The following is a 26,690-nucleotide window of genomic DNA, read 5'->3' on the forward strand; positions in this document are numbered from 1 at the left end:
TTGTCTTTGTCCAGAAACGCTCTGGGCATGTTCCTCCCCTCCTCAAAAATTTCCAGTGGCTCCCAATCAATCTGCGCATCAGGCAGAAACTCCTCCCCCTGGACTTCCAGGCTGTCAATCCATCCATCCATCCCCTGGCCCCCTCCTCCCTCCCCTCCCTTCTGTCCTTGTCCATCCCAGCCGGCACCCTCCGCTCCTCCGCCGCTAATCTCCTCCCCGTTAGGCCTCGTTCTCGCCCGTCCCACCGTCGACCCTCGGCCCACATCCTCCCCCGGGCCTGGAATGCCCCCAATCCCTCTGCCCATCCGCCAAGCTCGCTCTCTTCCTCCCTTCAAGGCCCTACTGAGATCTCACCTCCTCCAGGAGGCCTTCCCAAACTCAGCCCCCTCCTTCCTCTCCCCCTCCTCCCCCTCTCCATCCCCCCGTCTTACCTCCTTCCCTTCCCCACAGCACCTGTATATATGTATAGATGTTTGTACATATTTATTACTCTATTTTTCTTGTACATATCTATTCTATTTATTTTATTTTGTTAGTATGTTTGGTTTTGTTCTCTGTCTCCCCCTTCTAGACTGTGAGCCCGCTGTTGGGTAGGGACTGTCTCTATACGTTGCCAACTTGGACTTCCCAAGCGCTTAGTACAGTGCTTTGCACACAGTAAGCGCTCAATAAATACGATTGATTGATATATACAGGTGCTGTGGGGAAGGGAAGGAGGTAAGGCGGGGGGGATCGAAAGGATGACTTTAGTAGATAGAGCATGAGCTTGGAAGTCAGAAGGTCCTGGGTTCTAATCCCAGCTCTGCCACCTGTATGTTGTGTGACCCTGGGCAAGTCACTTCACTTCCCCGTACCTCAGTGACTTCATCTGTAAAATGGGGATAAAGACTGTGAGCCCCACATGGGACAACCTGATGACTTTGTAGCTCCCCCAGAGCTTAGAACAGTGCTTGGCACATAGTAAGCACTTAACAAATACCATTATTATTATTATTATTATTATTATTATTGTCTGCTGTGTTACCTTGGGTAAGTGACTTAACTTCCCTGTCCCTCAGTGACCTCATCTGTAAAATAGGGATGAAGCCTGTGAGCCCCATGTGGGACAGGGACCATGTCCAACCTGATTACATTGCATCTAGAAAAGCAGCGTGGCTCAGTGGAAAGAGCCCGGGCTTCGGAGTCAGAGGTCATGGGTTCTAATCCTGCCTCCGCCACTTGTCAGCTGGGTGACTTTGGGCAAGTCACTTCACTTCTCTGGGCCTCAGTTCTCTCATCTGGAAAATGGGGATGAAGACTGTGAGCCCCACTTGGGACATCCTGATAATTTTGCATCTCCCCCAGCACTTAGAACAGTGCTTGGCACATAGTAAGCACTTAACAAATACTATCATCATCATCATCTAACCCAGTGCTTAGAACAGTGCTTGGCACATAATAATAACAATAATGACGGCATATGTTTAATGATGGCATATGCTTAATATGTTATTAAGCGCTCACTATGTGCAAAGCACTGTTCTAAGCACTGGGGTGGTTACAAGGTGATCAGATTGCCCCACAGGGGGCTCACAGCCTTAATCCCCATTTTACAGATGAGGGAACTGAGGCCCAGTTAAGTGAAGTGACTTGCCCAAAGTCACACAGCTGACAATTGGCAGAGTCAGGATTCGAACCCATAAATCCACTGAGCCATGCTGCTGCAATATGATTGACTGACTGGAAGCTCACTGTGGGCAGGGAATGTCTGTTCATTTTTCTATTGTCCTCTCCCAAGCGCTTAGTACAGTGATCTGCACACAGTAAGCACTCAATGACTGACAAACAGGGGGTGGGATTTGGAGTCAGAGGTCGTGGGTTCAAGTCCTGCCACCGCCACTTGTCAGCTGTGTAACTCTGGGCAAGTCACTTCACTTCTCTGGGCCTCAGTTCCCTCACCTGGAAAATGGGGATGAAGACTGTGAGCCCCCCACGGGACAACCTGATCACCTTGTGCCCTCTCCAGCGCTTAGAACGGTGCTTAGCACATAGTAAGCACTTCATAAACCCCATCATTAGTATTATTACAACGCCTGGTACAATCAATCAATCCATCAATCGTATTTATTGAGCGCTTACTGTGTGCAGAGCACTGTACTAAGCGCTTGGGAAGTACAAGTTGGCAACAAGTTGGCTCACAGTCTAGACAGTGGGGTCACAGTAAGCACTTCAGATTCCACAATTCTTCTTACTAAATTATTCCTCTTAACATTAGTAATAATAATAATAATACTAATGATGGTATTTGTTAAGCGCACACTATGTGCAAAACACTGTTCTAAGCGCTGGTGATCTAAGGTGATCAGGTTGTCCCACGTGGGGCTCACAGCCTAAGCCCCCATTTTACAGATGAGGGAGCTGAGGCTCAGAGAAGTTAAGTGACTTCCCCAAAGTCACACAGCAAGAGGCAGTATGGCCTACTGGACACAGCCCAGGCCTGGGAGTTGGGGGACCTGGGTTCTAATCCCGGCTCTGCCAATTGTCAGCTGTGTGACCTTGGGCAAGTCACTTCACTTCTCTGGGCCTCAGTTCCCTCATCCGGAAAAAGGGGATGAAGACGGTGAGCCCGCGTGGGACAGGGATTGTATCCGGCCTAATTAACTTGTAGCTACCCCAGCGCTCACAACAGTGTCTGGCGCATAGTAAGCGCTTATCAAGTAGCATTATTATCATTATTAGGTGTCCGCCTGCTCCACCTGCCTCGTCCAGGGCTTAGTGCCAGGTAGACGCTCCTTGCTTAGAGAAGCAGCGTGGCTCAGTGGAAAGAGCCCCGGCTTGGGAGACAGAGGTCATGGGTTCAAATCCTGGCTCCGCCAATTGTCAGCTGGGTGACCTCGGGCAAATCACTTCCCGTCTCTGTGCCTCAGTTACCTCATCTGGAAAATGGGTTGAAGACTGCGAGCCCACCTGGGACAATCTGATCACCTGGTATCCCCCCAGTGCTTAAACAGTGCTTCGCACATAGTAAGCGCTTAACAAATACCATCGTTATTATTAAGTCTTCTAGACTGTGAGCCCGCTGTTGGGTAGGGACCGTCTCTAGATGTTGCCAACTTCTGCTTCCCAAGCGCTTAGTACAGTGCTCTGCACACAGTAAGCGCTCAATAAATACAATTCAATGAATGAATGGATGAATTAGTCCGGAGCATCTCTATTGTTGCATTGTACTTTCCAAGTGCTCTGCACACAGTAAGTGCTTAACAAATGCCATTGTTATTATTACGTCTTCTAGACCGTGAGCCCGTTGTTGGGTATGGACTGTCTCTAGTTGTTGCCAACTTGTACTTCCCAAGCGCTTAGTCCAGTGCTCTGCACACAGTAAGCGCTCAATAAATACGATTCAATGAATGAATGAATGAATGAAGTCCGGAGCGTCTCTATTGTTGCATTGTACTTTCCAAGTGCTCTGCACACAGTAAGCGCTTAAATAGCATCGTTATTTTTACGTCTTCTAGACTGAGAGCCTGTTGTTGGGTAGGGATTGTCTCCAGATGTTGCCAACTTGTACTGCCCAAGTGCTTAGTGCAGTGCTCTGCACACAGTAAGCGCTCAATAAATACAATTCAATGAATGAATGAATGAATTAAGTCCGGAGCATCTCTATTGTTGCACTGTACTTTCCAAGTGCTCTGCACATAGTAAGCGCTTAACAAATACCATCGTTATTATTACATCTTCTGGACTGTGAGCCCGTTGTTGGGTAGGGACTGTCTCTAGATGTTGCCAACTTGTACTTCTTCCAAGTGCTTCGTGCAGTGCTCTGCACACAGTAAGCGCTCAATAAATACGATTCAGTGAATGAATTAATTAATTAAGTCCGGAGCATCTCTATTGTTGCATTGTACTTTCCAAGTGCCCAGCACACAGTAAGCGCTTAACAAATACCATCGTTATTATTAAGTCTTCTAGACTGTGAGCCCGCTGTTGGGTAGGGACCGTCTCTAGATGTTGCCAACTTGTACTTCCCAAGTGCTTAGTCCAGTGCTCTGCACACAGTAAGCGCTCAATAAATACTATTCAATGAATAAATGAATGAATGAAGTCCGGGGCGTCTCTATTGTTGCATTGTACTTTCCAAGTGTTCTGCACACAGTAAGCGCTTAAATACCATCGTTATTATTACGTCTTCTAGACTGTAAGCCCGTTGTTGGGTAGGGACTGTCTCTAGATGTTGCCAACTTGTACTTCCCAAGCGCTTAGTGCAGTGCTCTGCACACAGTAAGCGCTCAATAAATATGATTCAATCAATGAATGAATGAAGTCCGGAACGTCTCTATTGTTGCGTTGTATTTTCCAAGTGCTTAGTCCAGTGCTCTGCACACAGTAAGTGCTCAATAAATACGATTCAATGAATGAATGAATGAATGAAGTCCGGACCGTCTCTGTTGTTGCATTGTACTTTCCAAGTGCTTAGTCCAGTGCTCTGCACACAGTAAGTACTCAATAAATACAATTCAATAAATGAATGAATGAAGTCCGGAGCATCTCTATTGTTGCATTGTCCTTTCCAAGTGCTTAGTCCAGTGATCTGCACACAGTAAGCGCTCAATAAATACAATTCAATGAATGAATGGATGAATTACGTCCGGAACGTCTCTATTGTTGTACTTTTCAAGTGCTTAGTCCAGTGCCCTGCACACAATAAGCGCTCAATACATATGATTCAATGAATGAATGAATGAAGTCCGGAGCATCTCTATTGTTCCATTGTACTTTCCAAATGCTTAGTCCAGTGCTCTGCACACAGTAAGTGCTCAATAAATATGATTCAATGAATGAATGAATGAATGAATGAAGTCCGGAGCGTCTCTATTGTTGTATTGTACTTTCCAAGTGCTTAGTCCAGTGCTCTGCACACAGTAAGCGCTCAATAAATACGATTCAATGAATGAATGAATGAATGAAGTCTGGAGTGTCTCTACTGTTGCACTGTACTTTCCAAGTGCTTAGTCCAGTGCTTGGCACACAGTAAGTGCTCAATACATACGATTCAATAAATGAATGAATGAAGTCCGGAGCGTCTCTATTGTTGCACTGTACTTTCCAAGTGCTTAGTCCAGTGCTCTGCACACAGTAAGCGCTCAATAAATACGATTCAATGAATGAATGAAGTCCGGAACGTCTCTATTGTTGCACTGTACTTTCCAAGTGCTCTGCACACAGTAAGCGCTTAGTAAATATGACTGAATCTAGGGCTTCTTCCCTTCCTGGCGGCTCCGGGGTATCGCCCGCCCTCCCCGGAACTCACCGCTGGCTCTTGGGGGGCGGCCGGCTGGGCCTGGGGCTGCTGTTTCGGGGGGCCGGCGGCCCCGGCGGGCTTCTGCTGCAGGGCGGGGTGGTGGCCCGGCGGCGGCGGCTGGTAGAAGTTGGGCATCGGCGCCGGCGTGGCTCCCTGAGGCGGGCCGGCGAAGGCCGCCATCGGAGGCTGCAGGGCCTGGAACTGAGGCGGGAGGAAGGGAGAGATGGGAGGGTGAGAGACCGGGCTTCCATACTTCATGCTGCAGCCCGGATTGTCTCTGTCCAGAAACGCTCTGGGCATGTTACTCCCCTCCTCAAAAATCTCCAGTGGCTACCAATCAATCTGTGCACCAGGCAGAAACTCCTCATCCTGGGCTTCCAGGCTGTCCATTCATCCCCTGGCCCCCTCCTCCCTCCCGTCCCTTCTGTCCTTCTCCAGCCCAGCCGGCACCCTCCGCTCCTCTGCCGCTAATCTCCTCCCCGTTAGGCCTCGTTCTCGCCCGTCCCGCCATCGACCCCCGGCCCCCGTCCTCCCCCGGGCCCGGAATGCCCCCAATCCCTCTGCCCATCCGCCAAGCTAGCTCTCTTCCTCCCTTCAAGGCCCTACTGAGAGCTCACCTCCTCCAGGAGGCCTTCCCACACTCAGCCCCTTCAATCAATCAATCAATCAATCAATCAATCGTATTTATTGAGCGCTTACTATGTGCAGAGCACTGTACTAAGCGCTTGGGAAGTACAAATTGGCATCACATAGAGACAGTCCCTACCCAACAGTGGGCTCACAGTCTAAAAGGGGGAGAAGGAAGCCCCTTCCTTCCTCTCCCCCTCGTCCCCCCCTCCATCCCCCCCATCTTACCTCCTTCCCTTCCCCACAGCACCTGTATATATGGATATATGTTTGTACAGATTTATTACTCTATTTATTAATTTTACTTGTACCTATCTATTCTATTTATTTTATTTTGTTAGTATGTTTGGTTTTGTTCCCTGTCTCCTCCTTTTAGACTGTGAGCCCACTGTTGGGTAGGGACTGTCTCTATATGTTGCCAACTTGGACTTCCCAAGCGCTTAGTCCAGTGCTCTGCACACAGTAAGCGCTCAATAAATACGATTGATTGACTGATTGATTCCTCCGGGCCTGCGACCAATGCCACCCTCAACGCCACCTCCGATGCCTCACCTGGCTGCTCTCCCCCTCCAACCCAGCCCGCACTCTGCTTTGCTCCTCTAATGCCAACCTCCCTGCCAATCTCGTCTATCTCACTGCCGAACCCCTGGGCCCCCATCTCGTCTATCTCACTGCCGAACCCCTGGGCTCCCATCTCGCCTATCTCGCCGCCGACCCCTGGCCCGCATTCTGCCTCCAGACCGGAATGCCCTCACTCCTCACATAATAATAATGATGGTATCTGTTAAGCGCTTACTATGTGCCAAGCACCGTTCTAAGCGCTGGGGAGGTTACAAGGTAATCAGGTTGTCCCCCGGGGGGCTCACAGTCTTCACCCCCATTTTACAGATGAGGTCACTACAGATGAGGTCACTGAGGCCCAGAGAATAATAATAGTAATAATGTTGGTATTTGTTAATCGCTTACTATGTGCCAAGCATCGTTCTAAGCGCTGGGGAGGTTATAAGGTGATCAGTTTGTCCCCCGGGGAGCTCACAGTCTACATCCCCATTTTACAGATGAGGTCACTGAGGCCCAGAGAATAATAATAATAATAATGATGTTGGTATTTGTTAATCGCTTACTATGTGCCAAGCACTGTTCGAAGCACTGGGGTAGATACAAGGTAATCAGGTTGTCCCACATGGGGCTCACAGTCTTCATCCCCATTTGACAGATGAGGTCACTGAGGCCCAAAGAATAACAATAATAATAATAATGTTGGTATTTGTTAAGCGCTTACTGTAATAATCATAATGGCATTTATTAAGCGCTTACTATGTGTAAAGCACTGTTCTAAGCACTGGGAGAGATACAAGGTAATCAGGTTGTCCCACATGGGGATCAAAATCTTCATTCCCATTTTACAGATGAGGTCACTGAGGCCCAAAGAATAACAATAATAATAATATTAATGTTGGTATTTGTTAAGCACTTACTATAATAATAATAATGATGGCATTTATTAAGCGCTTACTATGTGCAAGGCACTGTTCTAAGTGCTGGGGGAGATACAAGGTAATCAGGTTGTCCCACATGGGGCTCACAGTCTTCATCCCCATTTTACAGATGAGGTCACTGAGGCCCAGAGAATAACAATAATAATAATAATGTTGGTATTTGTTAAGCACTTACTAGAATAATAATAATGGCATTTATTAAGCGCTTACTATGTGCAAAGCACTGTTCTAAGCGCTGGGGGAGATACAAGGTAATCAGGTTGTCCCACATGGGGCTCACAATCTTCATTCCCATTTTACAGATGAGGTCACTGAGGCCCAGAGAATAACAATGATAATAATGTTGGTATTTGTTAAGCGCTTACTGTAATAATAATAATGGCATTTATTAAGCGCTTACAAATGTGCAAAGCACTGTTCTAAGCGCTGGGGTAGATACAAGGTAATCAGGTTGTCCCACATGGGGCTCACAGTCTTCATCCCCATTTCACAGATGAGGTCACTGAGGCCCAAAGAATAACAACAATAATAATAATGTTGGTATTTGTTAAGCGCTTACTGTAATAATCATAATGGCATTTATTAAGCGCTTACTATGTGCAAAGCACTGTTCTAAGCGCTGGGGGAGAGCCAAGGTAATCAGGTTGTCCCACATGGGGCTCACAGTCTTCATCCCCATTTTACAGATGAGGTCACTGAGGCCCAGAGAATAACAATAATAATAATAATGTTGGTATTTGTTAAGCGCTTACTAGAATAATAATAATGGCATTTAGGAAGCGCATACTAGGTGCAAAGCACTGTTCTAAGCGCTGGGGAGGTTACAAGGTGATCAGGTTGTCCCACTGGGGGCTCACAGTCTTAATCCCCATTTTCTGGCTCCCAAGCCCGGGCTCTTTCCACTGCGCCACGCTGCTTCTCAATACATATAATTATTATTATGCTCTGGGCCTCAGTGACCTCATCTGTAAAATGGGGATTAAGACTGCATGCAGAGCACTGTACGGCGTTCGCTCATCCGCTCAACGGGACCTACGAGCGCTTACTGTATGCAGAGCAATGGACTAAGTTCATTCAGTTGTATCTCTTAGGCGCTTAACAAATACCATCAGTATTATTATTGTTATTGCGCTCAATAAATACGATTGATTGATTCCCTTCCTCACAGCACCTGTATATATGTATATATGTTTGTAGGTATTTATTACTCTATTTATTTATTTATTTTACTTGTACATATTTATTCTACTTATTTTATTTTGTTAATATGTTTTGTTTTGTTGTCTGCCTCCCCCTTTTAGACTGTGAGCCCGCTGTTGGGTAGGGACCGTCTCTAGATGTTGCCACCTTGTCCTTCGCAAGCACTCAGTCCAGTGCTCTGTACACAGTAAGCGCTCAATAAATATGATTGATTGATTGATTCCCTTCCCCACAGCACCTATATATATGTATATATGTTTGTAGGTATTTATTACTCTATTTATTTATTTTACTTGTACATATTTGTACATATTGTACATACTGTGTATATGTATACATGTTTGTACATATTTATTACTCTATTTATTTATTTAATTATTTATTTTACTTGCACATATCTATTCTATTTTATTTTGTTAGCATGTTTGGTTTTGTTCTCTGTCTCCCCCTTTTAGACTGTGAGCCCACTGTTGGGTAGGGACCGTTTCTATATGTTGCCAATTTGTACTTCCCAAGCGCTTAGTCCAGTGCTCTGCACACAGTAAGCGCTCAATAAATACGATTGATGATGATGATATTTATTCTACTTATTTCATTTTGTTAGCATGTTTGGTTTTGTTGTCTGTCTCCCCCTTCTAGACTGTCAGCCTGCTGTTGGGTAGGGACCGTCTCTAGATGTTGCCGACTTGTCCTTCCCAAGTGCTCAGTCCAGTGTTCTGCACACAGTAAGCTCTCAATAAATACGACTGATTGATTGATTGATTCCCTTCCTCACAGCCCCTGCATATATGTATATATGTTTGTAGGTATTTATTACTTTATTTATTGATTTATTTTACTTGTACACATTTATTCTACTTATTTTATTTTGTGAATATGTTTTGCTTTGTTCTCTGTCTCCCCCTTCTAGACTGTGAGCCCGTTGTCGGGTAGGTACCGTCTCTAGATGTTGCCAACTTGTCCTTCCCAAGCGCTCAGTCCAGTGCTCTGCACACAGTAAGTGCTCAATAAATACGATTGATTGATTGATTCCCTTCCCCACAGCCCCTGTATATATGTTTGTAGGTATTTATTACTTTATTTATTGATTTTTTACTTGAACATATTTATTCTACTTACTTTATTTGGTGAATATGTTTTGTTTTGTTCTCTGTCTCCCCCTTCTAGACTGTGAGCCCGCTGTTGGGTAGGGACCGTATCTAGATGTTGCCAACTTGTCCTTCCCAAGCGCTCTGTCCAGTGCTCTGCACACAGTAAGCGCTCAATAAATACCATTGAATGAATGAAAGGGAGAGAGTCAAAAGGCTGGGACCTGTAGTCGGGGCTGAGCTGGTGACCTGGGGTCTGAGGGAAACTAGACTGTGAGCCCACTGTTGGGTGGTGACCGTCTCTATATGTTGCCAACTTGGACTTCCCAAGCGCTTAGTCCAGTGCTCTGCACACAGTAAGCGCTCAATAAATACGATTGAATGAGTGAATGAATGGATGAGAGATGGCGAGCGAAGGCCGCGCGGGCTCCCTCACCTGCTGGCCCGGCTGCGGCTTGAGGAAGAGCTGAGGTTGGCGTTGGGGCGTCCCTTGGGCCGGGGGCTGGGCGGCGGGCGGCGGGTGGGAGGCGGCGGCGGCGGCGGCAGGCGGCGGTGGTGGCGTCTGCTTGGTAGGCGCTTGGGGCTGAGCGCCGGCCGGGAGTCCGGGCTGACCCATTCCCAGGGCCGAGGGGCCTGCAACCAGAACGTGTCCACGCTGAGCGTTCACCGGGAGGGAATCCCACCCCGCCACCCCGACTTCCCAGCGAGTCTTCCCCTCCCCACCTCTTCCAGACCACGCTCCCGTCGTTGGGAAGGGACCATCTCTAGATGTTGCCCGCTTAGACTTCCCAAGCGCTTCGTACAGTGCTCCGCACACAGTAAGCACTCACTAAATATAGCTGAATGAAATCTAGCTTTATTTCTATTTGTTCTGATGACTTGACACCTGTCCACCTGTTTTGCTTTCATTCATTCATTCATTCATTCAATCATATTTATTGAGTGCTTACTGTGTTCAGAGCACTGTACTAAGTGCTTGGGAAGTACAAGTTGGCAACATATAGACAGTCCCTACCCAACTATTGTCTGTTTCCCCCTTCTAGACTGTGAGCCCATCGTTGGGTAGGGACCGTCTCTAGATGTTGCCCGCTTGGACTTCCCAAGCGCTTCGTACAGTGCTCCGCACACAGTAAGCGCTCCCTAAATATGGCTGAATGAAATCTAGCTTTATTTCTATTTGTTCTGACGACTTGACACCTGTCTACCTGTTTTGTTTTCATTCATTCATTCATTCATTCAATCTTATTTATTGAGTGCTTACTGTGTTCAGAGCACTGTACTAAGAGCTTGGGAAGTACAAGTTGGCAACATATAGACGGTCCCTTCCCAACCGTTGTCTGTTTCCCCCTTCTAGACTGTGAGCCCGCTGTTGGGTAGGGACCGTCTCTAGATGTTGCCAACTTGGACTTCCCAAGCGCTTAGTCCAGTGCTCTTCACACAGTAAGTGCTCAATAAATACGATAGAACTGTGAGCCCATCGTTGGGTAGGGACCGTCTCTAGATGTTGCCCACTTGGACTTCCCAAGCGCTTCGTACAGTGCTCCGCACACAGTAAGTGCTCAGTAAATATGGCTGAATGAAATCTAGCTTTATTTCTGTTTGTTCTGATGACTTGACACCTGTCCACCTTGTTTGGTTTTGTTGTCTGTCTCCCCCTTCTAGACTGTGAGCCCATAGTTGGGTAGGGACCGTCTCTAGATGTTGCCCGCTTGGACTTCCCAAGCGCTTCGTACAGTGCTCCGCACACAGTAAGCGCTCACTAAATATGGCTGAATGAAATCTAGCTTTATTTCTATTTGTTCTGACGACTTGATACCTGTCCACCTGTTTTGTTTTCATTCATTCATTCATTCAATCATATTTATTGAGTGCTTACTGTGTTCAGAGCACTGTACTAAGTGCTTGGGAAGTACAAGTTGGCAACATATAGACGGTCCCTTCCCAACCGTTGTCTGTTTCCCCCTTCTAGACTGTGAGCCCATCGTTGGGTAGGGACCGTCTCTAGATGTTGCCCGCTTGGACTTCCCAAGCGCTTCGTACAGTGCTCTGCACAAGTAAGCGCTCACAAAATATGGCTGAATGAAATCTAGCTTTATTTCTATTTGTTCTGACGACTTGACACCTGTCCACCTGTTTTGCTTTCATTCATTCATTCATTCAATCATATTTATTGAGTGCTTACTGTGTTCAGAGCACTGTACTAAGCGCTTGGGAAGTACAAGTTGGCAACATATAGATGGTCCCTACCCAACCGTTGTCTATTTCCCCCTTCTAGACTGTGAGCCCGCTGTTGGGTAGGGACCGTCTCTATATGTTGCCAACTTGGACTTCCCAAGCGCTCAGTCCAGTGCTCTGCACACAGTAAGCGCTCAATGAATACGATTGAATGAATTCCTTCCCCTCCCCACAGCGCCTATATGTATGTATATATGGTTGTACATATTTATTACTCTATTTATTTAACTTGTACATATTTACTATTCTATTTATTTTATTTTGTTAATATGTCTTGCTTTGTTGTCTGTCTCCCCCTTCTAGACTCTGAGCCCGTTGTTGGGTAGGGACCATCTCTATCTGTTGCCAACTTGGACTTCCTAAGCGTTTAGTCCAGTGCTCTGCACACAGTAAGCGCTCAATAAATATGACTGAATGATTGAATGGCCTCTGTTAATCAATCAATGGCATCCATTGAGCAATCACTGTGGGCAGGGCAATCCATCGCGTGTTCTGGGCGCCTCTTCTAGACCGTAAGCCCGCTGTTGGGTAGGGACCATCTCTGTATGTTGCCAACTTGGGCTTCCCAAGCACTTAGTCCAGTGCTCTGCACACAGTAGGCGCTCAATAAATATGATCGAGTGAATGAATTCCTTCCCCTCCCCATGGCGCCTATACATATGTATATATGTTTGTACGCATTTATTACTCCATTTATTTATTTATTTTACTTGCACATATTGATTCTATTTATTTTATTTTGTTAATATTTTTTGCTTTAGTTGTCTGTCTCCCCCTTCTAGACTGTGAGCCCGCTGGTGGGTAGGGACTGTCTCTATATTACTTCCCAAGCTCTTAGTCCAGTGCTCTGCACACAGTAAGCGCTCAGTAAATACAATTGAATGAATTCCTTCCCCTCCCCACAGTGCCTATACATATGTAAATATGTTTGTACATATTTATTACTCCATTTATTTATTCATTTTACTTGTACATATTGATTCTATTTATTTTATTTTGTTAACATGTTTTGCTTTGTTGTCTGTCTCCCCTCCTAGACTGTGAGCCCGCTGGTGGGTAGGGACCGTCTCTATATTACTTCCCAAGCGCTTAGTCCAGCACTCTGCACACAGTAAGCGCTCAATAAACACGATCAAATGAATTCCTTCCCTTCCCCACAGTGCCTATACATATGTATATATGTTTGTACATATTTATTACTCCATTTATTTATTCATTTTACTTGTACATATTGATTCTATTTATTTTATTTTGTTAACATGTTTTGTTTTGTTGTCTGTCTCCCCCTTCTAGACTGTGAGCCCACTGTTGGGTAGGGACCGTCTCTATATTACTTCCCAAGTGCTTAGTCCAGTGCTCTGCACACAGTAAGCGCTCAATAAATACGATCGAATGAATGAATTCCTTTCCCTCCCCACAGCGCCTATACATATGTATATATGTTTGTATGCATTTATTACTCCATTTATTTATTTATTTTACTTGTACATATTGATTCTATTTATTTTATTTTGTTAATATTTTTTGCTTTAGTTGTCTGTCTCCCCCTTCTAGACTGTGAGCCCGCTGTTGAGTAGGGACCGTCTCTATATTACTTCCCAAGCGCTTAGTCCAGCGCTCTGCACACAGTAAGCGCTCAATAAATATGATCGAATGAATGAATTCTTTCCCCTCCCCACAGCGCCTATGCATAAGTATATATGTTTGTACATATTTATTACTCCATTTATTGATTTATTTTACTTGTACATATTGATTCTATTTATTTTATTTTGTTAAGATGTTTTGCTTTGTTGTCTGTCACCCCCTTCTAGACTGTCAGCCAGCTGTTGGGTAGGGACCGTCTCTATATTACTTTCCCAGCGCTTAGTCCAGCGCTCTGCAGTCAATCAATCGTATTTATTGAGCGCTTACGGTGTGCAGAGCGCTGTACTAAGCGCTTGGGAAGTCCAAGTTGGCAACATACAGAGACGGTCAATCAATCAATCGTATTTATTGAGCGCTTACTGTGTGCAGAGATCTGTACTAAGCGCTTGGGAAGTACAGGCTGGCAACATACAGAGACGGTCAATCAATCAATCGTATTTATTGAGCGCTTACTGTGTGCAGAGCACTGGACTAAGCGCTTGGGAAGTCCAAGTTGGCAACAATCAATCGTATTTATTGAGCGCTTACTGTGTGCAGAGCGCTGGACTAAGAGCTTGGGAAGTCCAAGTTGGCAACATACAGAGACGGTCAATGAATCAATCAATCATATTTATTGAGCGCTTACTGTGTGCAGAGCGCTGTACTAAGCGCTTGGGAAGTCCAAGCTGGCAACATACAGAGACGGTCAATCAATCCATCAATCGTATTTATTGAGCGCTTACTGTGTGCACAGCGCTGGACTAAGCGCTTGGGAAGTCCAAGTTGGCAACATACAGAGACGGTCAATCAATCAATCAATCGTCTTTACTGAGCGCTTACTGTGTGCAGAGCGCTGGACTAAGCGCTTGGGAAGTCCAAGCTGGCAACATACAGAGACGGTCAATCCATCAATCGTATTTATTGAGTGCTTACTGTGTGCAGAGCGCCAGACTAAGCGCTTGGGAAGTCCAAGCTGGCAACATACAGAGACGGTCAATCAATCCATCAATCGTATTTATTGAGCGCTTACTGTGTGCACAGCGCTGGACTAAGCGCTTGGGAAGTCCAAGCTGGCAACATACAGAGACGGTCAATCAATCCATCAATTGTATTTATTGAGCGCTTACTGTGTGCAGGGCGCCGGACTAAGTGCTTGGGAAGTCCAAGCTGGCAACATACAGAGACGGTCAATCAATCCATCAATCGTATTTATTGAGCGCTTACTGTGTGCAGAGCGCTGGACTAAGCGCTTGGGAAGTCCAAGCTGGCAACATACAGAGATAGTCGATCAATCAATCAATGGTATTTATTGAGCGCTTACTGTGTGCAGAGCGCTGGACTAAGCGCTTGGGAAGTCCAAGCTGGCAACACACAGAGACGGTCAATCAATCCATCAATCGTATTTATTGATTATTATTATTATATTTATTGATTATAATTATTATTATTTATTTATTAAATACGATTGATGATGATGATGATGACTAAGCGCTTGGGAAGTCCAAGTTGGCAACATACAGAGACGGTCAATCAATCCATCAATTGTATTTATTGAGCGCCTACTGTGTGCACAGCGCTGGACTAAGCGCTTGGGAAGTCCAAGCTGGCAACATACAGAGACGGTCAATCAATCAATCGTATTTATTGAGCGCTTACTGTGTGCAGAGCGCTGGACTAAGCGCTTGGGAAGTCCAAGTTGGCAACATACAGAGACAGTCCCTACCCAACAGTGGGCTCTTCAGTGAGCGCTCAATAAATAGGACTGAGTGAATGAGTAAACCTCCTAACCTCGGTGGTCCCTAGCCCACCCGCCTTCCGCCCCCCCGGGGCCAGGCCGGGAGCGGCGGATTTTGCCGGGGGATCGGCCGGGCCCGTGGCCCCCCGGACTGACCTGCGGACGGAGCGGGGGGCTGCACCACCACCGGCCTCTTGCGCGGCGTGAGGGCCGGCTGGATGGGGAGGATGCCCGCGCCGGGCTGCGTCTGGCCCGCCTTCGGTCTCTGGCGGGGGGCGATGGACGTCTCCGTCGTGGGGATCGGGTCCGTGAGGCTGCAACGGGCCCGGGAGACGGGGGGCTCGCTCCGGCTCCTCCGAGCCCCCTCCCCATCACCTCCTTCCCCTCCCCACAGCACCTGGATATTCCCTCATTCAAGCGCTTAGTACAGTGCTCTGCACAAAGGAAGCGCTCAATAGATACGATTGATGGATTCATTCATTATAACAATAATAATAATGGCATTTATTAAGCACTTACAAGGTGATCGGGTTGTCCCACGGGGGGCTCACGGCCTTAATCCCCATTTTACAGATGTGGGAACTGAGGCACAGAGAAGTTAAGTGACTTGCCCGAAGTCGCACGGCTGACAATTTTTTTTTTTTTGGATGGTATTTGTTAAGCGCTTACTATGCGCAACGCACTGTTCTAAGCGCTGGGGAGGTTACAAGGTTACGGGGAAGCGGCGTGGCTCGGTGGAAAAGAGCCCGGGCTTTGGAGTCAGAGGTCATGGGTTCAAATCCCGGCTCTGCCACTTGTCAGCTGGGTGACTTTGGGCAAGTCACTTCACTGCTCTGGGCCTCAGTTCCCTCATCTGGAAAATGGGGATGAAGACTGTGAGCCCCACGTGGGACATCCTCATGACCTTGTATCCCCCCAGCGCTTAGAACAGTGCTTTGCACATAGTAAGCGCTTAATAAATGCCATCATTATTATTATTATTATTATTACAAGATGATCAGGTTGTCCCACGGGGGGCTCACAGTCTTAATCCCCATTTTTTACAGATGAGGGAACTGAGGTACAGAGAAGTGAAGTGACTTGCCCAAAGTCGCACAGCTGACAATTGGCAGAGCCGGGATTTGAACCCATGAACCCAGACTCCAAAGCCCGGGCTCTTTCCATTGAGCCACGCTGCTTCATTCATTCAATCGTATTTACTGAGCGCTTACTGTGCGCAGAGCACTGTACTAAGCGCTTGGGAAGTACAAGTTGGCAACATATAGAGACGGTCCCTACCCAACAGTGGGCTCATACGTATATATGTTTGTACATATTGATTACTCTATTTATTTATTTTATTTGTACATATTCATTCTACTTATTTTATTTCGTTAATATGTTTCATTTTGTTGTCTGCCTCCCCCTTCTAGACCGTGAGCCCGCTGTTGGGTAGGGACTGTCTCTAGATGTTGCAAACTTGGACTTCCCAAGCACTTAGTACAGTGCTCTGCACACAGTAAGCGCTCAATAAATACGATTGAATGAATGAATCTATGCACTCGGCAATGCTCCTTCCTGAGAAGTTAAATACTACTACTACTAATAATGATGATGGTATTTGTTAAGCGCTTACTATGTGCAAAGCACTGTTCTAAGCGCTGGTGCAGTTACAAGGTGATCAGGCTGTCCCACAGGGGGCTCACAGTCTTCATCCCCAATTTACAGATGAGGTCACTGAGGCATAGAGAATGATAATAATAATGATGGCATTTGTTAAGCACTTACTATGTGCAAAGCACTGTTCTAAGCACTGGGGAGGTTACAAGGTGATCAGGCTGTCCCACGGGGGGCTCACAGTCTTCATCCCCATTTTACAGATGAGGACACTGAGGCACAGAGAATAATAATAAAAATGATGGCATTTGTTAAGCACTTACTATGTGCAAAGCACTGTTCTGAGCACTGGGGAGGTTACAAGGTGATCAGGCTGTCCCACGGGGGGCTCACAGTCTTCATCCCCATTTTACAGATGAGGTCACTGAGGCACAGAGAATAATAATAATAATAATGATGGCATTTGTTAAGCGCTTATTATGTGCAAAGCACTGTTCTAAGCGCTGGGGAGGTTACAAGGTGATCAGGCTGTCCCTCGGGGGGGCTCACAGTCTTCATCCCCATTTGACAGATAAGACACTGAGGCCCAGAGAATAAGAATAATAATAATGATGGTATTTGTTAAGCGCTTACTGCGTGCAAAGCACTGTTCTAAGTGCCGGGGAGATTACAAGGTGATGAGGTTGTCCCACAGGGGGCTCACAGTCTTCATCCCCATTTTACAGGTAAGACACTGAGACCCAGAGAATAATAATAATAATAATAATGATGGCATTTGTTAAGCGCTTATTATGTGCAAAGCACTGTTCTAAGTGCTGGGGAGGTTACAAGGTGATCAGGTTGTCCCAACAGGGGGATCACAATCTTAATCCCCATTTTACAGATGAGGGAACTGAGGCACAGAGAATAATAATAATAATGATGCTGGTATTTGTTAAGCGCTTACTGCGTGCAAAGCACTGTTCTAAGTGCCGGGGAGGTTACAAGGTGATCGGGTTGTCCCCTGGGGGGCTCCCAGTCTTCACCCCCATTTTCCTGGTGAGGGAACTGAGGCCCAGAGAAGCAAAGTGACTTGCCCACAGTCACCCAGCTGACCGTTGGCGGAGGTGGGATTTGAACCCACGACCTCTGACCCCAAAGCCCGGGCTCTTTCCGCTTAAATGACTCGGCCCAGGTCACGGGGCAGGCAAGCGATGGGGCAGGGACTCGGAGGCGGATCCTGTGACCCCCCGAATCCCACGCTCGTCGTCCAGGACCACCTTGCCGCCCCCCACCCACCCACCCGCCCGCCCCCCGGCCCCGAGCAGCGGGTCTTACCGGGCCTTGGGCTGGGTCTTCTTGGCAGCCGCCTCGCTGGCTTTCACGGGCTCGGGCAGCTTGGCGGGCAGGGGAGAGTTCTGGACAACCAACCGACACCACGCGGGCTCGGACCGCTCATCCGAGGAAGGCCCGGGCCGCCCCGCCACCGTGACCCCAGCCCGGGAGGGGAAGGGCCCGCCCGCCCGCTGAGGAGGCCCGTGCCACCCACCTTTTAGACTGTCAGCCCACTGTTGGGTAGGGACCGTCTCTAGATGTTGCCGACTTGGACTTCCCGAGCGCTTAGTACGGCGCTCTGCACACAGGAAGCGCTCAATAGATACGATTGATGATGATAGGGGCCGCCTTCTACCCTGTAAGCCCGTTGGTGGGTACGGGCCGTCTCTATACGCTGCCGACTTGGACTTCCTGAGCGCTTAGTACAGTGCTCCGCACACAGTAAGCGCTCAATAAATACGATTGAATGAATGAATGAATATGCTGAGCACTGTTCTAGACTGTGAGCCTGCTGTTGGATAGGGACTGTCTATGTTGCCGACTTGGACTTCCCGAGCGCTTAGTACAGTGCTCCGCACACAGTAAACGCTCAATAAATACGACTGAATGAATGAATATGCTGAGCACTGTTCTAGACTGTGAGCCTGCTGTTGGGTAGGGACTGTCTATGTTGCCGACTTGTACTTCCCAAGCACTTAGTACAGTGCTCCGCACACAGTAAGCGCTCATTAAATACGATTGAATGAATGAATGAATATGCTGAGCACTGCTGTAGCCTGTGAGCCCACTGTTGGGTAGGGACCATTTCTATATGTTGCCAACTTGGACTTCCCGAGCGCTTAGTACAGTGGTCCGCACACAGTAAACGCTCAATAAATATGACTGAATGAATGAATGAATATGCTGAGCACTGTTCAAGACTGTGAGCCTGCTGTTGGGTAGGGACTGTCTATGTTGCCGACTTGGACTTCCCAAGCACTTAGTACAGTGCTCCGCACACTGTAAGCGCTCAATAAATATGATCGAATGAATGACTGAATATGCTGAGCACTGTTCTAGACTGTGAGCCCATTGTTGGGTAGGGACTGTCTCTCTGTGTTGCCAACTTGGACTTCCCAAGCGCTTAGTACAGTGCCCCGCACACAGTAAGTGCTCAATAAATACGATTGAATAAATGAATGAATATGCTGATCACTGCTGTAGACTGTGAGCCCACTGTTGGGTAGGGACTGTTTCTATATGTTGCCGACTTGGACTTCCCGAGCACTTAGTACAGTGCTCCGCACACAGTAAGCGCTCATTAAATACGATTGAATGAATGAATGAATACGCTGAGCATTGCTCTAGACTGTGAGCTCATTGTGGGTAGGGATCATCTCTCTATGTTGCCGACTTGGACTTCCCAAGCGCTTAGTACAGTGCTCCGCACACAGTAAGCGCTCAATAAATACGAATGAATGAATGAATGAATATGCTGAGCACTGCTGTAGACTGTGAGCCCACTGTTGGGTAGGGACCGTCTCTCTATGTTGCCGACTTGGACTTCCCGAGCGCTTAGTACAGTGCTCCGCACACAGTAAGCGCTCAATAAATACGACTGAATGAATGACTGAATATGCTGAGCACTGCTCTAGACTGTGAGTACATTGTTGGGTAGGGACCGTCTCTCTATGTTGCCGACTTGGACTTCCCGAGCGCTTAGTACAGTGCTCCGCACACAGTAAGCGCTCAATAAATACGATTGAATGAATGAATGAAATGCCCGCCGGGAAGACGGCGGCCTCCCATTGCGGAGGCCGGTGCCACCCTCCGGGAAGACAGACGGGCCAAGAAGACGCAGAGAAGACGGGGCCACCCACCGGGAAGACGGCCTTGCCCACCAGGAAGACGGAAACCACCCGCAGAGCTCCTACTGAGCGCTCACCCCCTCATTCATTCAGTCGTATTTATTGAGCGCTTACTGTGTGCAGAGCACTGTACTAAGCGCTTGGGAAGTCCAAGTTGGCAACGTATAGAGACAGTCCCTACCCAACAGTGGGCTCAAAGTCTAGCCTCTTTTTCCTCTCCTCCTCCCCATCCCCACCGCCCTACCTCCTTCCCCTCCCCACAGCACCTGTATAGATGTTTGGACAGATTTATCATCATCATCATCAATCGTATTTATTGAGCGCTTACTATGTGCAGAGCACTGTACTAAGCGCTTGGGAAGTACAAATTGGCAACATATAGATTTATCACTCTATTTTACTGGTACATATTTACTATTCTATATATTTTAGACTTTATTTTATTTTATTTTAGACCTCTTTTAGACTGTGAGCCCACTGTTGGGTAGGGACTGTCTCTATGTGTTGCCAATTTGTACTTCCCAAGCGCTTAGTACAGTGCTCTGCACATAGTAAGCGCTCAATAAATACGATTGATTGATTGATTGATTTTGTTAATGATGTGCCTCTAGCTTTATTTCTATTTGTTCTGACGACTTGACACCTGTCCCCATGTTTGGTTTTGTCGTCCGTCTCCCCCTTCTAGACCGTGAGCCCGTTGGTGGGTAGGGACCGTCTCTATATGGTGCCGACTTGTCCTTCCCAAGCGCTTAGTACAGTGCTCTGCACACAGTAAGCGCTCAATAAATACGATTGAATGAATGAATGGAGGAGGCCGGGGCCGCCCGCAGGAAGACAGGGCCCGTCCTCCGGGAAGAAGGGGGCTGCCTGATGTGGCAGCCAGTGCCCCCCATCAAAATCAATCAATCATATTTATTGAGCGCTTACTGTGTGCAGAGCACTGTACTAAGCGCTTGGGAAGTACAAGTTGATAATAATGGCATTTGTTAAGCGCTTACTATGTGCAAAGCAGTGTTCTAAGTGCTGGGAAGGTTACAAGGTGATCAGGTTGTCCCACGAGGGGCTCACGGTCTTAATCCCCATTAGACAGATGAGGTAACTGAGGCACAGAGAAGTGAAGTGACTTGCCCAAAGTCACACAGCTGACAAGCGGCGGAGTCAGGATTTGAACCCATGACCTCTGACTCCAAAGCCCGTGCTCGTTCCACGGACCCATGCTGCTTCTCTAAGGATGGGAGCCGCCCACCAGGAAGACGGGGATCACCCGCCAGGAAAACGGAAGCCGCCCACTGGGAAAATGGGGGCCTCCCTTCGAGGAGATGGGAACCGCCCACCGGGAAGACAGGGGCCTCCCCTTAATAATAAATAAATAATTGTGGAATTCGTTAAGCGCTTACTATGTGCCGGGCACTGAACTAAGCGCTGGGGTGGATGCGAGCAAACCAAGTTGGATGCAGTCCCCGTCCCGCGTGGGGTTCGCCGTCTCAGTCCCCGTTTCCCAGAGGGGCGAACTGAGGCCCAGAGAAATGAAGCGAGTTGCCCAAGGTCCCACAGCAGCCAAGTGGCGGAGCCGGGATTAGAACCCAGGTCCTTCTGTCTTCCAGAACGGGATCTATTCACTACACCACGCTGCTTCCCTTGGGAAGACGGGGGCCATCCCGCCCCCGGCCAGCCACGTTTGCGGGATTGCTCCTGGGATAATCGGGTGACACAGTGGCTACAGCCCGGGCCCAGAGCAGCGTGGCTCATTGGAAAGAGCCCGGGCTTTGGAGTCGGAGGTCATGGGTTCGAATCCCGGCTCAGCCACGTCTGCTGTGTGACCTTGGACAAGTCACTTCACTTCTCTGAGCCTCAGTTCCCTCATCTGTAAAATGGGGATTAAGACTGTGAGCCCCACGTGGGACAACTTGATCACCCTGTATCCCCCCCAGCGCTTAGAACAGTGCTCTGCACATAGTAAGCGCTTAACAAATGCCATCATTATTATTATTATTGGTACTCTCTGGGCCTCAGTTACCCCATCTTAAAATGGGGATTAAGACTGCGAGCCCCCCGTGGGACAACCTGATCGCCTCGTAGCCTCCCCAGCGCTTAGAACAGTGCTCTGCACATAGTAAGCGCTTAACAAATGCCATCATTATTATTATTATTGGTACTCTCTGGGCCTCAGTTACCCCATCTGTAAAATGGGGATTAAGACTGCGAGCCCCCCGTGGGACAACCTGATCGCCTTGTAGCCTCCCCAGCGCTTAGAACAGTGCTCTGCACATAGTAAGCGCTTAACAAATGCCATCATTATTATTATTATTATTATTCTCTGGGCCTCGGCTGTAAAATGGGGATTAAGACTGCGAGCCCTCCACGGGACAATCTAATCGCCTTGTAACCTCCCCAGCGCTTAGAACAGTGCTTTGCACATAGTAAGCGCTTAACAAATACCATCATCATCATTATTATTATTATTCTCTGTGCCTCAGTTCCCTCATCTGTAAAATGGTGGTGAAGATGGTGAGCTCTTAATAAGTCACAAGGACCTGGGTTCTAATCCCGGCTCTGCCACTTGACCACTGTGATACGTCGCTTCACTTCCCCGTGCCTCGGTTCCCTGGCCTGGAAATGAAGACCGTGAGCCCCGTGAGGGACAAGGCGCGGGCCCATTCCGGCATTCCGCCTTCAGTAGGCCATCAGCACGGAGCTCTGCCTTCCCTGGGCACCCAACGAACCCTAACCGAGGAAGGCACAATTAATTAAAAACGGGACTTCGGTTTCTTTCCCATCTGCGCATCCCGCTGAGGGGAGTTTGGGCTCCTGCCAAGAGCTGAGGGCCAACGCTGCGAATCCGAGTTACGGGAAGACGGATTCCGCGCCCCGGGGAGGGGCGGTTTTCCGGAGACGCCCGGCCGGAGAGCGTCTCCGAGGGCGATTTCGTCCTCCCTCCGGGCCCCGGGGCCAGCCGGCGAGTCCACGTACCTGGACGTTGGGAACGGGGCACTCTTTACGGACCAGCTTAAAGGAAAAGTAGGACACTTGATAAATATCCGGCCTCTTGTCGGGATCGGGCTCCAGCATGTACCCTGAAACAGATGGAGTCGACGGTCAGGAGAAATCCCGACTGGTCCCCGCGCCCTGAGGTTGCCGTGGTAACGCGCATCCTAGCCCCTCTGGACTCTCAGGTCAGGCAGGATCGTCCTTACCGACTCTACCGGCCTCTCCCAAGCGTTTAGCACATCATCAATCGTATTCATTGAGCGCTTACTGTGTGCAGGGCACTGTACTAAGCGCTTGGGAAGTCCAAGTTGGCAACATCTAGAGACGGTCCCTACCCAACAGTGGGCTCACAGTCTAAAAGGGGAAGACAGAGAACAAAAGCAAACACACCAACAAAATAAAATAAATAGAATAGATATATACAAGTAAAATAAATAAATAGAGTAATAAATATGTAGAAAACCGTCAGATCCTTGAGGAGACGGACTGTCTCCACTAACTCTATTGTCCTCTCTGGAGCGTTCAGTACAGTGCTCTGCACGCAGTGGACTGGCAGCTCCTTGAGGGCAGGGATCGTGTCCATTGACTCTACTGTCCTCTCCTAAGCGCTTAGTACAGTGCTCTGCCCCTGGAACACTGTCAGCTCCTTGAGGGCGGGGATCGTGTCCATCAACTCTACTGTCACTTCCCAAGCGTTCAGCACAGTGCTCTGCACATAGTAGACTGTCATCTCCTTCAGGACAGGGATCATGTCCATTAATAATAATAATAATAATGGCATTTATTAAACACTTACTACGTGCAAAGCACTGTTCTAAGCGCTGGGGAGGTTACACGGTGATCGGGAAGTGCAAGTTGGCAACATATTGGACACATCCTGATTCCCAGAGGCGGGTTCTTTCCCCAGAACCACCAGCAGGCTTAGAGCGCTTAGTACAGTGCTCCGCCCACAGTAAATATGACCGAATGAGTGAATCATCATCATCATCAATCGTATTTATTGAGCGCTTACTATGTGCAGAGCACTGTACGAAGCGCTTGGGAAGTACAAATTGGCAACATATAGAGACAGTCCCTACCCAACAGTGGGCTCACAGTCGAAAAGGGGAAGAATTACAAGGGTAACTAGGCCAGGATCCCCGGCGGCTGGATTTGGGGTATCTGCTAAGCGGGTAACGTACCCAGAGGGCCAACTTGGGCTTCCCAAGCGCTTAGTCCAGTGCTCTGCACACAGTAAGCGCTCAATAAATACGATTGATTGATTGATTGGCTGACCAGAGTGCCAAACCCCTAAACCAAACCGCCAAGCTCGCTCTCTTCCCCCCTTCAAAGCCCTACTGAGAGCTCACCTCCTCCAGGAGGCCTTCCCACACTCAGCCCCCGTTTCTCCTCTGCTCCTCATTCATTCATTCAGTCAGTCGTATTTATTGAGCGCTACCTGTATGCACAGCACTGTACTAAGCGCTTGGGAAGAACAAGTTGGCAACATGTAGAGACGGTCCCTCTACCCAACAGTGGGCTCACGGTCTAGAAGTGACTAGAAGTGACACCGTCCTCCTCCCCTCCCCATCGCCCCGACTTCCTCCCTCTGCTCTACCCCCTTCCCCTCCCAACGGCACGTATGTATTTATTATTGTGCCTCAGTTCCCTCATCTGTATCATTAGGGAAGCAGTGTGGCTCAGTGGAAAGAGCCCGGGCTCTGGAGTCAGAGGTCATGGGTTCAAATCCCGGCTCCACCACTCGTCAGCTGGGTGACTTTGGGCACGTCACTTAACTTCTCTGGGCCTCAGTTACCTCATCTATAAAATGGGGATTAAAACTGTGAGCCCCCCGTGGGACAACCTGATCACCTTGTAACCTCCCCAGCGCTTAGAACAGGGCTTTGCACATAGTAAGTGCTTAACAAATACCATTATTATTATTATTATTATTGTTATTATTAAAGAGCACGGGCTCTGGAGTCAGAGGTCATGGGTTCAAATCCCAGCTCCAGTACTTGTCAGCTGGGTGACTTTGGGCAAGTCACTTAACTTCTCTGGGCCTCAGTTACCTCATCTGTAAAATGGGGATTAAGGCTGTGAGCCCCACATGGGACAACCTGATCACCTGGTAAATTCCCCAGCGCTTAGAACAGTGCTCTGCACATAGTAAGCGCTTAATAAATGCCATTATTATTATTATTATTATCTGTATAATGGGGATGAAGACTGTGAGCCCCCCATGTGGAACAACCCGATTACCTAGTATCCCCCCAGTGCTTAATACCATCATCATCATCATCATCATCACTTCACTTTTCTGTGCCTCAGGCACCTCATCTGTAAATGAGGATTATAATAATAATAATAATAATAATAATGGCATTTATTAAGCGCTTACTATGTTCAAAGCCCTGTTCTAAGCGCTGGGGAGGTTACCAGGTGATCAGGTTGTCCCACGGGGGGCTCACAGTCTTCATCCCCATTTTCCAGATGAGGGAACTGAGGCCCGGAGAAGTGAAGTGACTTGCCCAGAGTCACCCAGCTGACAAGTGGCGGAGCCGGGATTTGAACCCATGACCTCTGACTCCAGAGCCCGTGCTCTTTAATAATAATAATAATGATAATGGTATTTGTTAATCAATCAATTAATCAATCAATCGTATTTATTGAGCGCTTACTATGTGCAGAGCACTGTACTAAGCGCTTGGGAAGTACAAATTGGCATCACATAGAGACAGTCCCTACCCAACAGTGGGCTCACAGTCTAAAAGGGGGAGACAGAGAACAGAACCAAACATACCAACAAAATAAAATAAGTAGGATAGAAATGTACAAGTAAAATAAATAAATAAATAAATAAATAGAGTAATAAATATGTACAACCATATATACATACATACAGGTGCTGTGGGGAAGGGAAGGAGGTAAGACGGGGGAATGGAGAGGGGGACGAGGGGGAGAGGAAAGAAGGGGCTCAGTCTGGGAAGGCCTCTTGGAGGAGGTGAGCTCTCAGCAGGGCCTTGAAGGGAGGAAGAGAGCTAGCTTGGCGGATGGGCAGAGGGATTGGGGGCATTCCAGGCCCGGGGGAGGACGGGGGCCGGGGGTCGATGGCGGGACAGGCGAGAACGAGGTATGGGGAGGAGATTAGCGGTGGAGGAGCGGAGGGGGCGGGCTGGGCTGGAGAAGGAGAGAAGGGAGGTGAGGTAGGAGGGGGCCAGGGGATGGACAGCCTGGAAGCCCAGGGTGAGGAGTTTCTGCCTGATGCGCAGATTGATCGGTAGCCATTGGAGGTTTTTGAGGAGGGGAGTAATATGTCCAGAGCGTTTCTGGACAAAGATAATCCGGGCAGCAGCATGAAGTATGGATTGAAGTGGAGAGAGACACGAGGATGGGAGATCAGAGTTAAGCACTTACTATGTGCAAAGCACTGTTCTAAGCGCTGGGGAGGTTACCAGGTGATCAGGTTGTCCCATGGGGGGCTCACAGTCTTCATCCCCATTTTCCAGATGAGGGAACTGAGGCCCGGAGAAGTGAAGTGACTTGCCCAAAGTTACCCAGCTGACAAGTGTGTCCCTTTTAGACTGTGAGCCCACTGTTGGGTAGGGACTGTCTCTATACGTTGCCAGTTTGTACTTCCCAAGCGCTTAGTACAGTGCTCTGCACATAGTAAGCGCT

The 26,690-nt window shown here is 48.1% G+C and overlaps 1 protein-coding gene across 1 annotated transcript in view; it reads right to left on the reverse strand.

Annotated features, from left to right (window-relative positions):
• Positions 1–26,690, reverse strand: part of AAK1 (AP2 associated kinase 1) — a 211,845-nt gene that overhangs the window by 73,734 nt on the left and 111,421 nt on the right. Inside the window, exons 8-12 of the mRNA XM_038746417.1 lie at positions 23,016–23,119; positions 18,202–18,281; positions 15,445–15,602; positions 10,129–10,325; positions 5,288–5,479 (exon numbers count right to left, since the gene is read on the reverse strand). Coding sequence (XP_038602345.1) covers positions 5,288–5,479; positions 10,129–10,325; positions 15,445–15,602; positions 18,202–18,281; positions 23,016–23,119 — 731 coding nt within the window. The remainder of the gene's footprint in view (positions 1–5,287; positions 5,480–10,128; positions 10,326–15,444; positions 15,603–18,201; positions 18,282–23,015; positions 23,120–26,690) is intronic.

This window comes from Tachyglossus aculeatus, chromosome 5 (genome assembly GCF_015852505.1).
Source record: "Tachyglossus aculeatus isolate mTacAcu1 chromosome 5, mTacAcu1.pri, whole genome shotgun sequence".
Taxonomy (NCBI): domain Eukaryota; kingdom Metazoa; phylum Chordata; class Mammalia; order Monotremata; family Tachyglossidae; genus Tachyglossus; species Tachyglossus aculeatus.